The sequence below is a fragment of the Typopeltis vanoorti genome, chromosome 7 (assembly GCF_054136105.1).
Source record: "Typopeltis vanoorti isolate ZY-2024b chromosome 7, IOZ_Tvanoo_1.0, whole genome shotgun sequence".
Classification (NCBI taxonomy): Eukaryota; Metazoa; Arthropoda; class Arachnida; order Uropygi; family Thelyphonidae; genus Typopeltis; species Typopeltis vanoorti.
This window is the reverse complement of record NC_143555.1, coordinates 18,196,574-18,214,352: the sequence shown is the minus strand read 5'-3', so window position 1 is coordinate 18,214,352 and position 17,779 is coordinate 18,196,574. Positions and strand designations below refer to the sequence as shown.

The 17,779-nt window shown below is 36.6% G+C and overlaps 1 protein-coding gene across 3 annotated transcripts in view; it reads right to left on the bottom strand.

Annotated features, from left to right (window-relative positions):
* The window catches only part of LOC150104519 (splicing regulator SDE2), a 231,629-nt gene that overhangs the window by 158,357 nt on the left and 55,493 nt on the right, over positions 1 to 17,779 (bottom strand). For all 3 annotated transcript variants that reach the window (XM_090395712.1, XM_090395714.1, XM_090395713.1), the window contains exon 3: positions 14,732 to 14,843. In XM_090395712.1, coding sequence (XP_090251838.1) covers positions 14,732 to 14,843 — 112 coding nt within the window. The remainder of the gene's footprint in view (positions 1 to 14,731; positions 14,844 to 17,779) is intronic.

The window sequence follows — 17,779 nt, the reverse complement described above, 5'->3', positions numbered from 1 at the left end:
ATCTAATTAAAATAAAATTGCTCCTTCACAATAGGTACTCTCTGATTAGTAGGGATTCTACCAAAATTCAATTTAACAAACTTAACAAGTTATTGGATAAGACCACATTGACAGAACAAGAAGCTATTAAAAACCTTGAATATATTCTAGGAGTCGTTCCATGCAAAGCTGCAGACTATATTAAAAGATTCCATGTTTATATTCTGGGTGGCTTGTAAGTTTTTTTTTTTTTTTAGGTGAGATGAATTTCATCATCACTGCCCATGTTTATGGGAGTCCTGAAGTGGCTTGAAAAAGTTCCATGTCTGTTCTACAGAGCAGGGTTTCCAGACAATGTAAAAAATAAATAAATGAAAAAAAAAATACAAAAAATAAAAATTAATTTAATAAAAATGGGGAAAAAAATCCTTAGTCCACCCAGGGTATGAATGTACAACAGATTTATAGAAGCCATTTATGGATGAGAGTATACATAAAAAGACATGGCAAAAATAAAATAAAAACAATTGTCCACTTCAATCTATTGTGGATTGTAGAGGGAGTCCCACTTATAAACTTTAGAATTTTTTTTAACCTTCTACAACCTCTCATAGAAACACCCTCACCTTTGATAAAATATTCTATAGAATTTTTCACAAAAAATAAAAGATAAAATTGGCATCTTTGGATATGATGGTGAGTTTTGACAATGTCTTATATTCCTGATACTAAAACAATAGAATTTTTAGCCCAAGAATTTCTATCAGACATTGTGGATTCATTCATTCAGGATCACATTTGGATACATCATGTGGAAGGATAAACTATACAAACAAGTTGAAGGAACTGTGATGTGCTCACCACTATCACCAATTTTGCTATCTGGAATCATGCAGAATTAAAACTCTGTTTTTTTTTTTTTTTTTTTTTTTTTTTTAAATCAACAATTTACATCCTTGAATTTAATTTACACTACATAAAAGAAATTTCAACAGAAATTCCTGTTTTTTTTTTTTGTTTTTTTTTTTGTACAAGCATATCAAATGGAAACATGATGGATCATTTTCAATATCTGGTTAAAAATATGGTTAAAACTGTACTTGAATTACAATAGTGCAATTCAAGTATAGTATTATACAATCCTTAGTGTCCAGATCATACAAAATGTGTTCCTTTAAAGGATCTCTCCAACAATAACTGGAAACTGTCAAACAAACTTTACTAAATGACTACAATGCAAGAATGACACAGAAAACAATTAACAGTCCACTATACAAGATCCAAGGGAAGAATGAGCCCAAACTCTTGTACCTCATATCATCATCAGTTGCATCAGTCTTGGGACTGGTAGCTCAGCAGCAATTTTCTCCATTCCGCTCTGTCATTGGCTTTCTTCTTAACCTCCTGGTAACTCTTCAAATAAGTGCTGTCTTTGATTTGGTCAAGAAAGCTTTTCCTTGGTCTGCCTCTTCTTCTTTTCCCCTCTAATTATGCCTTCAGTTATTCTTTTCACAAGTCTATCATGTTGAAATATATGTCCAAACTATCTATCCCTTCTAATTTTGATCGATTTTATTAGAGTTCTTGTTTTGTTTATCTCTCTCAGGACTTGTTGGTTTGATTTTTTTTCTATCCATTTTATTTTGTTCATGCGATGCCAGCACCTCATTTCAAAAGCCTCCAATCTTCTTACATCTTCTCTGCCTAGAATCCAGGTTTCACATCCATACAGTACAATTCTCCATATCAATATCTCTACTAATTTTTTTTTTCAATTGTAGGTTGAGATTTCCTGTTAAAATGCTTTTCATCTTAGAGAATTGGGCTTTCGCATTGTTTATTCTTGATCTTATGTCTTCTCTTGTTCTGCCATCTTCTGTTATTAGGCTTCCTAAATATTTAAAGCTTTTCACTTGTTTTATTTGTTCCCCGCTGATGTCTATATGCTCTGTATTATAGGGATTTTGCCTGTAACAACGATTTTAGTCTTATCTGTGCTGGTTTTCATTTTATATTTCTCAAGGTTATTATTTAGTAATTCTAGCATTGTTTTTAACGTTCTTCTGTTTTCTGCTACAAGGGATATGTCATCAGCAAATCTTATACACATGACTTGTTCCCCAATTATCTTTATGCCACTATTTATTTTATCTTTAGTTTTTCCTGAATGGCCTTTTCAATATATAAATTAAATAAAAGTGGTGAAAGCATACATCCTTGTCTTACTTCACTCCTGATATTTATTATTTTCTCCTTATCATTGATTTTAATCCATCCATTTTGATTTTTGTAAATTTGATAAATTATTTTCCTATCCCTCAAATCTATGCCGATATTAGTTAGACAATTTAGGAGTATTTGCTGGTTTACTTTATCAAACGCTTTCTCTAAATCAAGGAAGCAAATGTAAGTATTTTGACTAAGGTCTAATCTTCTCTCTATTATTGTTCTTAAACAGAGTATTGCCTCTCTTGTTCTTTTATTCTTTCTGATTCCAAATTCGTCTTCATCCAATAGACAATCTATTTTTGAATAAATTCTATTTTGAATAATTTTTAGCAGAATTTTGCTAACATGTGAGATTAAAGCTATTGTTCTAGATTGGCTGCATTTGTTTGCATTATTCTTTTTTGGTATTGGTATTATGGTTGATTTCATATAAACTCCTTTGGTATTTCTCCTCTATCATAGATTTGGGCTATTAATTGATAGAGTAAGGTTTTTGTCTCATCACCTAGATTTTGAAGCATACGATAAATCATCAGCTGGATTTTGTACCCCATATATTAAGAGTATTTCTGAATGTGCAGCAAAGATTATTAGAAAATATGAAATACTTTCAAGCCTATCAACCAAATTTGCAATCTTCTCCAAAGGAGAAACTCTGGATATCAAAATTGGAGATGTTAATCTCAGCTCTTACTTTATGCAGATGATGTTATACTTCTAAATAAATCAGTACAAGTCTGCAAGATTTCCTGACTAAATTGAATAACTGTTGTAATAGATGTTGGAAGTTTTTCCATTTGGTTAGACTATAAATTAAAGATACCAAGAAATTATATACTAGATTTAATCCTTTATCCAAGTGTAGGCAAACAAGTTTGCACCTTAACTATGTTCAGGACTGAGCAACTCGTATAAAGAAGCTAATGACTTCACATCACTTGCCTTAGTGTCTCATAATGCAAAACACATCTCATTGCAGAGAAGTATAATGCTATCACTTGCCTTAGTGCCCCATAATGCAAAGCACATCTCAGAGATGTATAATGCTATGCATTATGGGAAGGGTCACTACCCAGACCAGTTTCAACCTTTATTGAGGTCTCTTCAGTGGGAGCCAAAGCAGAAGTGATACCAAGGTTGAAGTAATGCAGAAGTCATATTTTCATATACAAGTTGCCAAAAGGCTTCCAACAACTATCTCTAATCCAGAGTATTTTAATAATAAGGTGTGACATCTTTTGACAACTCATACATGAAAATATGACTTGTGCATTACTTCAACCTTGGTATCATGCCTGGTCTGGCAGCCACTGACGAGACCTCAAGAAAGGTTGAAACCGGTCTGTGTAGTTGACTAATTTTGACGGTAATATATCAGAACACAGAAAGATAAGTAAATAGTTATTTATTGACTTATTGCTGATATTTCACTGGTGTTATAACCAGCATCTTCAGAGCACAAAACACAATTTGTCACAGTATGCAAGACTACAACATGGTGTAATAATGGGACTAGTTTCAAAAATTGTAGCAACAACACAAATTAGGTACCATCTATATTAATAAAATAAATAAATAAAACAGAGGAAAAAGCAGGTACTAGTTAACTGTGTTTTGTGGGCTGAAGATGCTGGTTATAACACCAGCGAAATATCAGCAATAAGTCAATAAATAATTACTTATCTTTCTATGTTCTGATATATTACTGTCAAAATTAGTCAACATGTAATGAACATATAAGCCTTTCTACATGGTCTTGGTGGTGACCCTTCCCATTATGGGATACTAAGGCAAGTGATGTGAAGCTATAAGCTTCTATATACGAGTTGTCCCAGTCCTGAAAATAGTTCAGGAGCAAACTCGTTTGCCTACACTTGGACAAAGGATTAAACCAAGTATATAATTTCTTGGTATCTTTAATTTGCTGTAATAGATTTGGTATGAAGGTCAGCAATAACAAGACAGAGATGATGAAAATAGGCAGAAGCACTGAAAATATCAATTGCCTTGTGAATGGAGAACCTTCATTCATCATCATCAAATACCTCACATCTACCCTCAAGGGGTATACAGGATATGATAGCACTACATGAAAAATTTACATCATTACTAACTTCCTATCTACAATTTTCCTCCAAATCAGTCTGTTACTTGTCAAGACTCCAACATTATCAGATCCTATATTTCTATTGTCTAAAGCACTTTGTACTGTATCAATCCACCTATATCTTGGTCTTCCTCTGGGTCTTTTTCCTGCCAACCTGGCAGAGAACACTTGTTTTGCTAATCTTTCCTCGCCCATTCTGTTTAAGTGATCATACCACCTGAGATTAGCTCTGCTAACACATTCCTGGATACTGACAAGGTCAAGTTCTTTCCTAATATCCTCAATTTTTAATATGATATTGCCATTGATGCCATCTGTTCATGCCCCTAATCTTTCTCAGGACTCTCATTTGCTGTCTCTAGTCTTTGGTCAAGTGTTTTACTTCTGACCCAGCTCTCAGATCCATAAGTTAAAACTGGTTTGAACACGGTCTTGTATACAGCTAATTTAGTGTTCCGATAATTTCTCTCTTATTCCATATGAATTTATTCAATTGACTTCCTACCATACCAGCTTTGTTGATTCTGTTGTCTATTTCCATATTTAATTTACCATCTTCACTAAAAATCGTGCCTAAGTAGCTGAAATGTTTTACTTGAATTCCACAGGTTCTCCACTCAGAACACAGTTGACAGGTTCAACGATTCTGCCTATTTTCATTGTCTTTGTCTTTTTATTGCTGACCTTCATACCATATCTATTGCAACAGTTATTCAATATAGTCAGAGAATCTTGCAAACTTGTAGAGGATTTATTTAGAAGTATAACATCGTCGTCATAAAGCAAAGAGCTGACATTAACATCTCCAATTTTGATATCATGTCTAATACTACTTTCCTTCATAATGCAATCCATATAGATAATGAATAATAGAGGGGATAATGTACATCCTTGTCTCACACCAGATTTAACATTAAACCATCTTCAATTCTAACTGCTGACTTACAACTCAAATAAAGACTAAGTATTGATTGATATAATGCCCCATTGACACCATATAACTGTAGCGTATTGAATAGCTGAATGGAGAACCTATACAACAAATAAAACATTTCAGCTACTTAGGTACAATTTTTAGTGAAGATGGTAAATTATATATGGAAATAGACAACAGAATCAACAGGAAGTAAGTCAACTGAATAAATTCATATGGAATAAGAGAGAAATCAGTCAAAACACTAAATTAGCAGTACATAAGACAGTGTTCAAACCAATTTTAACTTATGGATCTGAGAGCTGGGTTAGAAATAAAACACTTGACCAAAGACTACAGATCACAAATATGAGAGTCCTAAGAAGGATTAAAGGCATGAATAGATGGCATCAGTGACAATATCATATTAAAAATGGGGATATTAGGAAAGAACTTAACATTTATAGCATTCAGGAATGTGTTAACGGAGCTAATCTCAGGTGGTATGGTCACTTAAACAGAATGGGAGGAAAGATTAGCAAAACAAGTGTCCTCTGCCAGGTAGGCAGGAAAAATATCCAGAGGAAGACCAAGATATAGGTTGATTGATACAGTAAAACACCTTAAGAGACAGAAATATAAGATTTGATAATGTTGGAGCCTTGACAAATAACAGACTGATTTGGAGGAAAATTGTAGATAGGAAGTTAGTAATGATGTAAGTTTTTCATGTACTATTATCATATCATGTACACTTGAGTGTACATATCAGGAATCTGATGATGAACTGTATTAAATATATTTTTACCCCAATAGTGTTTCTATCCTTACTGAAAGAGGACTCACGTACAGAGAGATTCTAACATAACACACATGGACTCTTGTTTCTTTTGCTCAAATTTAATCACTGTTGTTCATTTACACTGATGTCATATGATATATGACAAAATATTTGTAGAATAAATAATTTTTACTGTGGTTCACATAACTGTTATGATAAAACATAAATGACTTACTCCCAATCACCACTAATCCTATTTACAGCTTTGCTGATAAAAATATCTCCATTCATCCTCCTCACATTTGGCAAACTATGCAGTGCTCAGACATCCCAAGCAATCAAGATAATCTTCGACCAGTATCTTAAGCACTGATTTGCATACCATCCTTCATTGGGAAAGGACAATCCGGTCACCTTAAATACTAACAAAACACAGTCTTGCCTTTTCTCTCTCAAAAGGGATCTCAGCCCACCTATCTAACATATATCAATCATCAGACAAGATCAGATCTATCCCCCCCCCCCAGACTAACATTTAACCCCAGCCACTCCAGGATTGAACAATGACAGCTTTCACATCATCTAAAAAACTTGGCTCTGTCTTCTGCTAAAGAAGCTATTTTACACCCACCCAGGTACTAACTCTATACAAATCCACTCATCCTTAGACTAGTGTTTACATGTTTTGGGATGGTGCAGCTAAAAATGCTCATGCAATTCGACTCATAGATGATCCCTCCCACATATTCACTTGACTTCTATTGCATGCAAATCCAATGTTTAAGCACTATGTCTATTCCACAAGTACTTCCATGGTCACCACTCTACTGAACCAATAAGCACCATTCCTCCACTTTCTGTTGGGCCTGTTAAAACAAGAGCAGCAACTAGCCAGTATCCTTTTTCAGTGCAATTGTAAATATAGTGAAACTGCTTCTCCTCTGAAACAGCATTCTTCAAGAACTATTCCCAAAAAAATATAACCTGCAAATCTGCAAAAAAAATATCAAGGAACTTAATGAATCCTCACCTGCACCACTCTGCACACAGCACTGACATGCTCATAGGTTCGTCAAGCTCTTGTATACACAAGGATCAATATGTGTGATTTTATAATTATGGAAGCTCTGCAGGTCTCAGTATATTAGGAAATTATAAAACCCTTTTAATAACTGATATGTTTCTTTTCAGCCTAAAACCAATTATATAATCTACAAAGCAATCAGTCATCACAGAAAGCATTCCACAGACTTGTCACTATTGTTGACAAATCTGTGGAATGCACTAACCTATGCACAACAGTCAGGATGTGAGTGTGTTAAAACCATGTTAGGAGGGATAATAATCTGCTTCTCTCAACATGTCGGTAATTCTTTAACCACTGATGAATAATCTGAGGAGTTATACTAGCCATTTTTGCAATATGCCTGCAGACCTTTAACTCCACATTCACCATTGCTCCCATATTTCAGCTTCAACAACCTTCATTAGCACAGTACAATTCCATTAATGTAGTATATAACTTGTAAAATTCCAAAAACCTTATACATCAGTCACGTTAAAAACTGACAACCATTATCCTATGTCAAGCTACTTAAGCCATCCTTCAGGATCTCTACATCATCTTTATTGCTACTGCTGCCCAAGCCAACTGTGCACTAATAGCAAATAACTTGATAACCCCCTCCCTCAAATCATGTCCAATATCATTATGCTCTATTAAAATGCAGTGGTCCAAGCACAGAGCCCTGAAGCATGCTACTGGTCAATCACTTATCTTTATGTGGTTTCAACTTTGCTGCCCTCTGATGCTCAGCTACTATTTTATCCAATTAGTCAGCTTCATATCTATACCCTATTTGCCACAGTTCCATGTGGTATCTTGTCAGATGCCCTTGAAAAGTGCAGCAGTACCATTAGACATTTCATTATTTGTAATAAGGGAAATGACTAATGGAAAAAAATGTCTAAGGGAAATAAAAGGAATCTTTTTATAATAAAATAACTTAATTGTTATTTTATAATAAAAAAAAAGTGAGTCATACCAAGGCAATGCCTATATTCACAAAATCTGTGGCGGGAACATGAGGAAGAGCACAATTATATATCCAACTATCCGTCCCAGAATTTTTCCAATACCTTAACTACCACTCCTAAGATACTGATATCAATCCATAATTTGCTATTTCTGTCTTGGAGCATTCTTCATGTAACAGAAGTATTTTGTCCTTATTCTACTCCCATGGGTGATGATTTCTTTTTAATGGTGTAAGGACAGCAAAGGTTATAGTAGTACACAAGATAAGACAATTACAAACATCCATGCCCACAGTGGATTCAAAACTACAACCTATGGGTTGGAGAGCAAGCAAGCTAACCACTTGGCCAACCAGGCCGGCACTCCCCTAGGTATCGCTGTAAAAGTGATCCTCCGGTAACCCAATGGCACTCATTAATTATCCTTCTGCAATCATTCTTCCATTTACTTGTCTTGTAGCAAAAGAACTCTGATTACCTTTGTCCTGTTTGATAAATTTGCTCTCATAATCTGATTCTGCCTTCTTTGCCATACCTCATTTGTACTCTGTACTGCTTGTGAGTTTGCTATCATTTTTCCTTATACATTCCTTCATAGCAGTGGGTTTATTTTTGTAGCTCTGGCTTGATTGCTACTCATTTAATTCCTACCTGATTTATCCTACAGACTGTGGATATATGTAGTCTGACAGTGTTTCTTTCAAATATCACCTTAACCAGTGCTAACATCTTTCCTTGCAGATTTTTACAATGGCATTTGTTTCAGGCCACCTAGTAAGCTTCTTTTAATCACCTGCCTTATGGTCCCACATATATATCCTTTCTTAACTGAAATTTCCACATTTGGCAACCTCATAGGTCAAAAGTGCATGATCACTCTTTCCAATCAGAGGCGATGTGGCCACCTTGGATACTGAACAAATCCTCTAATGCTATCAGAGATCTGGCATTCTCTCAAACCCTAATCCCATCAGATGCTATTTCAGACTGCATAAATCACATGCTGTATGAATTCCATTTCTTTCCATCCTTGCGACCTTTCACCCATAATAATTACTCACCCTACACTCATTGTGTTAATCTGCTGATGCATACTGTTTTCGCACTCTCCCATGCATCCCCCCCACAACCTTTAACAACAATCAACTAGATATTCTGTCCCAATAGCTTCTATCATAATAGACTGCCTCGAATGCAATGCCTTCTGCAATTCTGCCCTCTGATGAACTATTACTGTTTTTTCTGCAATTCTTCTGCTATCATTATCGATGCCCCTTCCCCCATCCAGTTCTCTCTATCCTGCAAAAAAAGAAACTGTGGAGGGCATATAAGGACAAAGGTGACCAGCTAACTAACAAACAGTACAGGGATCAGAAAAGAAAGGTGACAGCATAGTAAAAAAGGAAAATCAGATTATGAGAAAAAAATTAGCTGAACAGGTAAAAGAAAATCCCAAAAAGTGCAGATGGTAGATAACGGAGGCATATGAAATTGTTGAGCTACTGAGTGATCATTTTGCAAGAGTACATGATCCAAGTGATGATATTGTTATGACTTAGGATACTGCTAACTTGTTATGCAATATCCTAAGTACCTCCAATTCATCAATCTCAGCTATGTGAGAGCAGAGGTTGATGAATTTGAGGTAATTAATACTGCAGAATCTGAATGCAAATACAACTGTGGGATTGGATGCGATATATAGGCTTGCATTTTAAGAGAATATGCAGGGAAACTGGTGATGTCTTTGACTAGACTGTTTAAATTAAGTGTCAGCTCTGGCAAAATCCCAAGAGAGGGGCAGGAGGACAAAATAATTCCTTTACATAAGTGAGGATCTAAATTTCTGGTAGCATCTCAGGAACGTGGTAAAAGTACTGGAAATATTGGTCAAAAAGATACCAGAATGGGTGGATAAGAATATTTACTTTTAGTATTTTAGCGTGTATGTGATTTTTGTGTGTTTTTTGAGTATTTTAATAGTAAATTGATAGATACGATTATCTGTGCACATGGCTCCCATAAAGAGGATTACAAAGATGATGTCCAGGTCACCATATTTGTCTAAAAATCTGTGATAGTGTGATAGTGGTAGCAGGTACAAATGCTTTGAAAGGAAACAAAAAGGCTATGAGTGAGAATGTGAAGGAATTGCTTCAAGTAGCAAAAGAGAAGAGTGAGAGAGTTAGGATGGTGAGGCTGTTGCCACAGTATGACAGTGAAGAGTATAGAAGGAGGGCCATAATTGCAAATGACTTTATGTGTGAATTATGTTTGATGAGTGGTGTGGAATTTGTGGATGTGTGGAATTAGTTCGATGGGCAAAAGGATTTATATAAAATGGATGGTTTGCATTTGAATGGATTTGGTGTACGGAAATTGAAAAGGTGTTGTCGAATGTAGTGGAAGTGAATGTGCAGAATCAGAGAAACTAGAGTTATTAAGGAGGGGAGGGGGTATAGATATGCAGATTTTAGGGAGACAGTTGAGTGTGTGAATGTGTGTAATATGCCCAAGCAAGTAGGAAAGACCATGAATCAGAATGGGATAGTTAGTATAAGGCATCAAAATAGGGATGGGACAAATCGGCTTCTGCAATTCATGTATACAAATGCCAGAAGTATTAGGAACAAGAAGGAAGAATTTTTGGCCTTGGTTGGCACTTCCAGACCACAGGTTATTGGCATTACTGAAACATGGCTGACAGAAGATGACACAGCTAGTTGGATTGAATGTGAGGGGTATGGTGTTTTCAGGAGTGACCAGGAGAATAAAATAGGGGGAGGAGTGTTATTGATGATAGCTGATGAGCTACAGCCAAGAATAGAAGTGGAACTGCAGGATAGAGAAAAGAGCACATTTAAGGCTATTTGGTTTGAGATTGAAACTAGCAGAACAAAATATACAGTTGAGTGCTGCTATAGACCAGGTGATGGACTAGATGGTGGGGATAGTATGCACAAGCAAATAGAAGAAATGAATGGAAGGAGGGTAATTATTATGGGAGATTTCAACTATGGTAACATTGACTAGAAGGAGGAGAGGACACATGGGAGGAAGGAATTAGATTTTATGCGGTTATTAAGGGATAACTATCTGCGACAGCATGTAATGGAAAATACTAGGGGTCAGAGAGTGCTTGACCTGGTAATTGCATCTGAGAATTTGGCTGTAACGAATATAGCCACGTTGCCACCAACTGGTGAGATCATAGGGTCTTGACTTGGGAGAGAAGGCTAAAGGTGTGGAATTTACAATTAAGACAGGGTACATGTGGAATTATCAGGCTGGTAAGTATGACAAGCTTAGGAGATTGATTGGTTCAGTGCCATGGCATGTACAACTGCAAGGGCTAGAAGTTGACAGTGCATGGGAGGTAGTTAAGAAGTGTTTGCATGAAGCAATGGCTGACTGTATACCTACAGTCTGAATAATAAATCAAGTAGGGGTTAAATGGATGAATAACACCATTAAGCTTGAGCTGCAAAAAAAGAAACAACCATAGAGGGAATTTAAGGAGAAAGGTGACCGGCAGGCACATGAACGGTATACAGTGCAGGCCAGAAGGGTAATGAGTGTGGTAAGAAAAGCAAAAAAGGATTACGAAAGAACATTGGCCATGCAGGCTAAAGAGAATCCTAAACAGTTTTATCGATATGTAAGAAAAAATGTATATGGCAGAATGATTTTAAAGAATGCCGATGGTAGGGAGGTAATCGAATCAGTTGATATAGTTGAATTACTGAGCAAGCACTTTACAAGAATATATCATCCAGGTGGTGACACTGCAGAAATGAATGAACCAATAGATTATATGGGAATTGTGGTGAATGAAGTGGAGAGGTGAGTAGTCTATTGCAAAACCTCAATGTCAATACATCTGTGGGATTGGATGTATACCAGCTCGTGTCGTACGTGAAGCAGCTAAAGAATTGTCAGTACCCTTGACCATTTTGGTAAATTTGAGTCTCGGTTCTGGGTTAGTCCCGAGGGGGGTGGGAAGAGGGGAAAATAGTTCCACTGCATAAAGGAGGTTCCAAGACTGCTGTTGTAAATTACTGACCGATTAGCATATCAGGAATCATTGTCAAGGTATTGGAGAAATTAGTCAAGAGAAGAATACAAGATTGGATGGATGAAAATGGGATACTGTATGGGGGACAACATGGTTTTGTGAAGGGTAGATCATGCCTCAGTAACTTGCTCACGTTTTATAACACAGTGGTGGCTGAACTGGATAAGGGTAATGGGTTTACAGTGATTCTACTGGACCTTGCCAAGGTCTTTGACAGGATACCATATGGAACTCTAATCAGTAAACTGGAGCAATAGGGATGGATATAGGGTTGGTGAGATGGATAGGAAGGTGGTTGATGGAGAGATACCAGAGAGTGGTTTATTCAGGAGTGGAGTCCAAAAGAAGGCTTGTGACTAGTAGTGTGCCGCAGGGTTCTGTTCTTGGACCACTACTTTTCAATTTGTTCATTAACGATATAGTAAAGGATCTGAGAGAAAGTGTTCACTTGTATGCTGATGATGCGAAGTTGGGTAGAGCAATTGTGAGTGCACAGGATGTCAAAATTTTGCAGGATGATTTGGATAGTTTAGAGGACTGGGCCAGGGAAAATGGATGTCAATTTAATGTGGCAAAGTGTAAGGTTATGCATTTTGGAGTGAAAAGATTAGCAGCAGTATATCACATTGGTGGAACCGTACTCCAAGAGATTGATGAGGCCAGGGATTTGGGAGTGTTGGTGGATAGGAAGTTGAAGTTTAGGGGGCACATTGCAAAAGTGGCTAAATCAGTTCATCAAATCACTTGGTTGCTGAAAAATACTTTAACAAGCAGAGACAAACAAGTTATTGTTCCTCTATATCGAGCCTTCATAAGACCCCATCTAGACTACTGTGCCCAGATATGGGCGCCAGGGTTTCTTCTTGATGGGGAGGAGGTGGAGAGGATCCAGAGACGAGTGACCAAAATGATAGCAGGTCTGTGGAATGAACCTTATGAGAACAGGTTGAAGATTTGTGGGTTGCAAAAATTGGTTGATAGGCAGAAAAGGGGTGATATGATCGAGACATTCAAATTACTGAAGGGTTTCTATAAGATTAATCCAGAAGATATTTTTGAGAATAGGACTGGTGGTGGGAGGACTAGGGTCCATACATGGAAGCTGGGCAAGAATGTGGTTAGCAGGGGTGTTAGAGCTAGATTTTTTACTTGGAGGGTGGTGAATGAGTGGAACAAGCTGCTAGAGTCTGTTGTGAGTGCTATGACTGTGAATGAGTTCAAGGCGAGGTATGATAAATACTGTGTGAATGTCGAATAGTTGTTCTTGACATGATGTTAGGGCCTCCCTCGATGAGTCTGTCGACTCCTTGGAGTTGCCCAAAATAATAATAATATGATACTCTATGAGGGGCAGCATGGATTTGTAAAGGGTAAATCATACCTTAGTAATCTATTAACTTTTTATAATAGTGACAGCTGAGTTAAATAAAGGGAATGGCTACATGATGATACTGGTGGATTTTATAAAAGTATTTAATAGGACATCACATAGAACTCTATTACGCCAACTTCAACAAATGGGGATGGATATGAAACTGGCCATATTGACAAAAGGATGGCTGCTAGACAGATACCAAAAAGAATATATAGAGGAGAAGGAAGGTAAAAGTGGTGTGCCACAGGGCTCTGTGTTTGAAAGGTTGTTGTTTAATTTGTCCATAAATGATATAGGAAATAATTTGAAGAAAGATATTTAGTTATCTGATGATGCAAAGTTGGTTAGCATAATAGTTAATCAAGGTGATGTACAGAGCTTGCAGGATGATTTATATATGCTGCAGTATGGGCAAAACATAATGGATATCAATTTAATGTGAAAAAGTGAAAAGTTATGCTTTTTGAAATACAAAGAATACAAGCTGTGTACCACATTGAGGGAAGTGTACTTATGGAGACTGATGAAGCCTGTGATCTGGGGGTAGTAGTAGATAGAGAGCTGAAGTTTAGAGGACATATTGCTAAAGTAGCAAGGGTAGCTCACATTATTACTTGGTTATTGAAGAAGACATTAATAAGCAGAGATAAGTGAGTTATCATTTTTTATTCCTCTTTATAAAGCCTTAATATGACCACATCTGGACTACAGTGCTCAGGTCTGGTTACCTGAGTTTCTTGGGAATGAAAAAGTAGTGGAGAGAATCCAGAGGCGAGTGACCAAGATGGTGAGTGGTCTGTGGAATGCTCCTTATGAAGATAGATTGAGGGTTTGTGGAATGCAAAAGTTGATTAATAGGTGGCAAAATAAAAAAAAAAGGTGGGGGAGAGGGAGAGAGATGATAAAAACATTTAAGTTCTTTAAAGGATTTTATAGTCTTAATGCAGAGATAATTGTTTCACCACATGGCTGGAGAAAGCAGAACAAGAGGTCATCCTTGGAAGTGGGGTAAGAGTGCAGTTAGCAAGGGAATGAAGACTAGTTTTTAGTCTGGAGAGTGGTGAATGAATGGAATGGATTGCCTGAGTGAATTGTAAGTGCTTTGTCTGTTAATGGTTTCAAGGAGAGATACAATAGGTAATGTTGATAGTTTAAGTCTGCCACGATGAGTCTTACAACTTATCATGGGAGACTCAAAATTGATTAACCACAAAACTAATTACATTGTTTCCTACCTTTGTTCTTCATTTATATCACGCAATCTTCTTCCACTTAAGTCACGACATGCCTCACGATTTGTAGTTTTCTCTATCTGAGCTCCAATTGCACGTAACATCGACCCAAATCCTGAAAACAGTAATGCATGGGTAAATATACAATTAGCAATATCCCAAAGTACAGACTGATATATGACACTAATACTAATTCAAAAGAATTTAAATTAGAGATAGGTGGTACATGTTTATAAGCCAGCAGTTATGCATTTTCCAATGCCCTATACTCTGACAGTACTGTTATTGCTGAATTGTAAATTATTAGTGATGAAAATATTCATCACTGTTATATATTAGCGCAAAAAAGATGCTATTAATGGCAAGTTTAGTATTAGAATTTATTTCCTTCCCTTTTCATCCATTCCTTGGGATGGGTAGTCTCCTGATGAGGGGTTACGACAAATTAATGCAGCCTGCTCATTACTCCTCTGTTGCATCCCCTAAGGGGAAGTATTCATGACTGTAGATCCGTGCATGCTCACAAGGCCAGTTTGCCTGTTCTGAGGGACGAAAAACCAGTTTCCAAAAAAACCCTCTACCTCTGTATGAGACTGAAATTAAATCATCTTTAGTCGAAAGAGACCAGATAAAGCTTCTTCATGTCATAGACGGAAATCGAACCCGTCTTCCGGACCAAAGGGCTTCATCTCTACCGACTGAGCTATGGAGGCTCTAGTATTAGAATTTAGAGCATAAATTTTTATTTATATTATTACACTAGACACGAATAGGAAACCTAAGGAGAGACAAAAATACAGGAAGATTGTTCCAAAGAGATGGAGATCAGAGAAAAGAATAGTGTTATTATATTACACTTCATATAATATACACCCCCCCCCACCTCTAGTATATGAAGGAAACAGAAGAAAATATTATTCTTACCTATAAAACAATGCATGAAAACTGTAGAATTGAAACAAATAGAGATTTACTAGGAAACTGAATTGTGTAGTGTTGTATTTTTAAACCTTAGGGATAATTTATTAAAAGATAGTCATATATTAGGTAAATTAATAAGAAATCAATTAAATATAAGTTGTTTCAATACAGGTAAACATTAAGAGAAGGACCAGTGAAACTAATGTTGTCTGTAAGCAAGGAGAGAGGGAGTCACTCAGGTTAGCCTACAAGAATTTTGCTTAACTAACTCTCCCTCCAAATGCACAGCTGATGTTACCTCTCCTCTTGGCAACTCTAATCATAACCATGTCTGCATTTCTTTTCCTACAAATGGTCTTTCTCACAGCCAATCTCAGCCTCATATTCTATGGCACTACAATCATGCCAACTGAGATAATCTTCAGAATTTCTCTCTCTTTTCTGCAGTGGGTTATTCCTTCTGTTCTCCTGATCCAAGCACATGCTCTGATTTAATAATTGAAATTATTCTTGCAGAGATGCATGCCTTTACTCCACATTCCTTTCGAAATCGTTATCCAAGCAGTCATTTTTTAACAACTGCTATTCCAAAGCAATTCAACCTAAAATGCAGGGCACATCACTGAAATTAAAACTATCAGCTTACATTATGGCCCTTAACTGCAAAAAACATCAAAAAATCTAAAGCAGACTAAGTAAGAGCCAAATGCACTAAATACTCACCTCCTGCTCAAGTGGCAGTTAAGCCTTCTTGATTCCTTACCAACACTCGTGGGAAACTTCTGTCCTATTATGTTTCCACCTTTCTCTCTTATCCTAATAGAATAATGGAAACATCTAAAGATAAGGCAGACCTCTTGACATCAGTCTTTCCCCTCCAACTCTTATTTAGATGATTAAGATGAATCTTATACAGTTCATCAAAACACTTGAGCATGCCTCCTATGACTAGAAGGAAAATGCTAACCGGCATTGATACTTGTAAGTCCCCTGGCGTAGATGGTATTTCTCGGTTGAACAACAAGCCTGTGTTCTAGAACTAACACTGACCATCCTGTATCTCATTTACAAGCTGTCAAACTCACATGGTATCTGTCAAGCTTTTATCTGGCTTGTTCATAAACGTGAGATAAAAGTCTCAAATGTGATGGAAAAGGCTATCAATAACCAGCTTTTTTCACTATCTAGATACCCACCAGTTCATTAGTGATCACTAATATGGTTCTCATTCATAGCAGACTTCATCCTCACTAACCTTACGTTCCTCTGGACAGAGGCCATGGAAAAACCTGCAGAATCCAAGTCAATCTTGAATTTTCAAGGCATCTGATGAGTCTGAAGAAAAATGAAACATGTGAAACCTTCATAAAACAAACCAAACTATTCGTTCTTCATATTTTCTCTCAGACATGCAGCAGAGTATACTAGCCAAAGGATTTGATTTTGCAATATCTCCATCATACATTCCTAAAGTAGACATTATAGCAAATATAAAAAAAAAACTTATATAGAAAGAATTCCTAAAGATTCAGCAGACATCATATGCATAACAGCAGCAATTTTAATTCATTCTAAACCACCATCTAGGAATATCTCCACTGCTAAATACAATGCTTTGAAAGATCTTAAAAGAAATTAGAGCATCCTAGTCTTAAAAGCTGACAAAAGAAATACTGCTATTTCGGATTCAAATGATATAAACAAAATGAATCATCTGCAAAATGACAACATGTACACCATATGTTCATTGGGCATCAATAGATGTTGTATGGTCACTCCAATGCTCAGTGATGTGTCACGCCACGCTTCACCACATAGTCCTGTTGTATGCTTTTCTGGAGGAGTGACTGATCTTTGACTCTCTGAAGATCAGTCACTCCCCACACACATAATCCATCCATCTCATTGACGGTCTACCCACTTCCTCTTTTTCCTGGAACTTTACCTTCATTACTGTTCAGAGAAGTCCTCCTTCCTTCCTCCATAGTCCTGTTGAATGCTTTTCTGGAGGAGTGACTGATCTTCGACTCTCTGAAGATCAGTTCTACTCATCTTTTATAACACCTTTTCATTTGTATGCCTTTCAGTATATGATATCCTCAGCAGCCATCTGCAACACACATCTCAAAA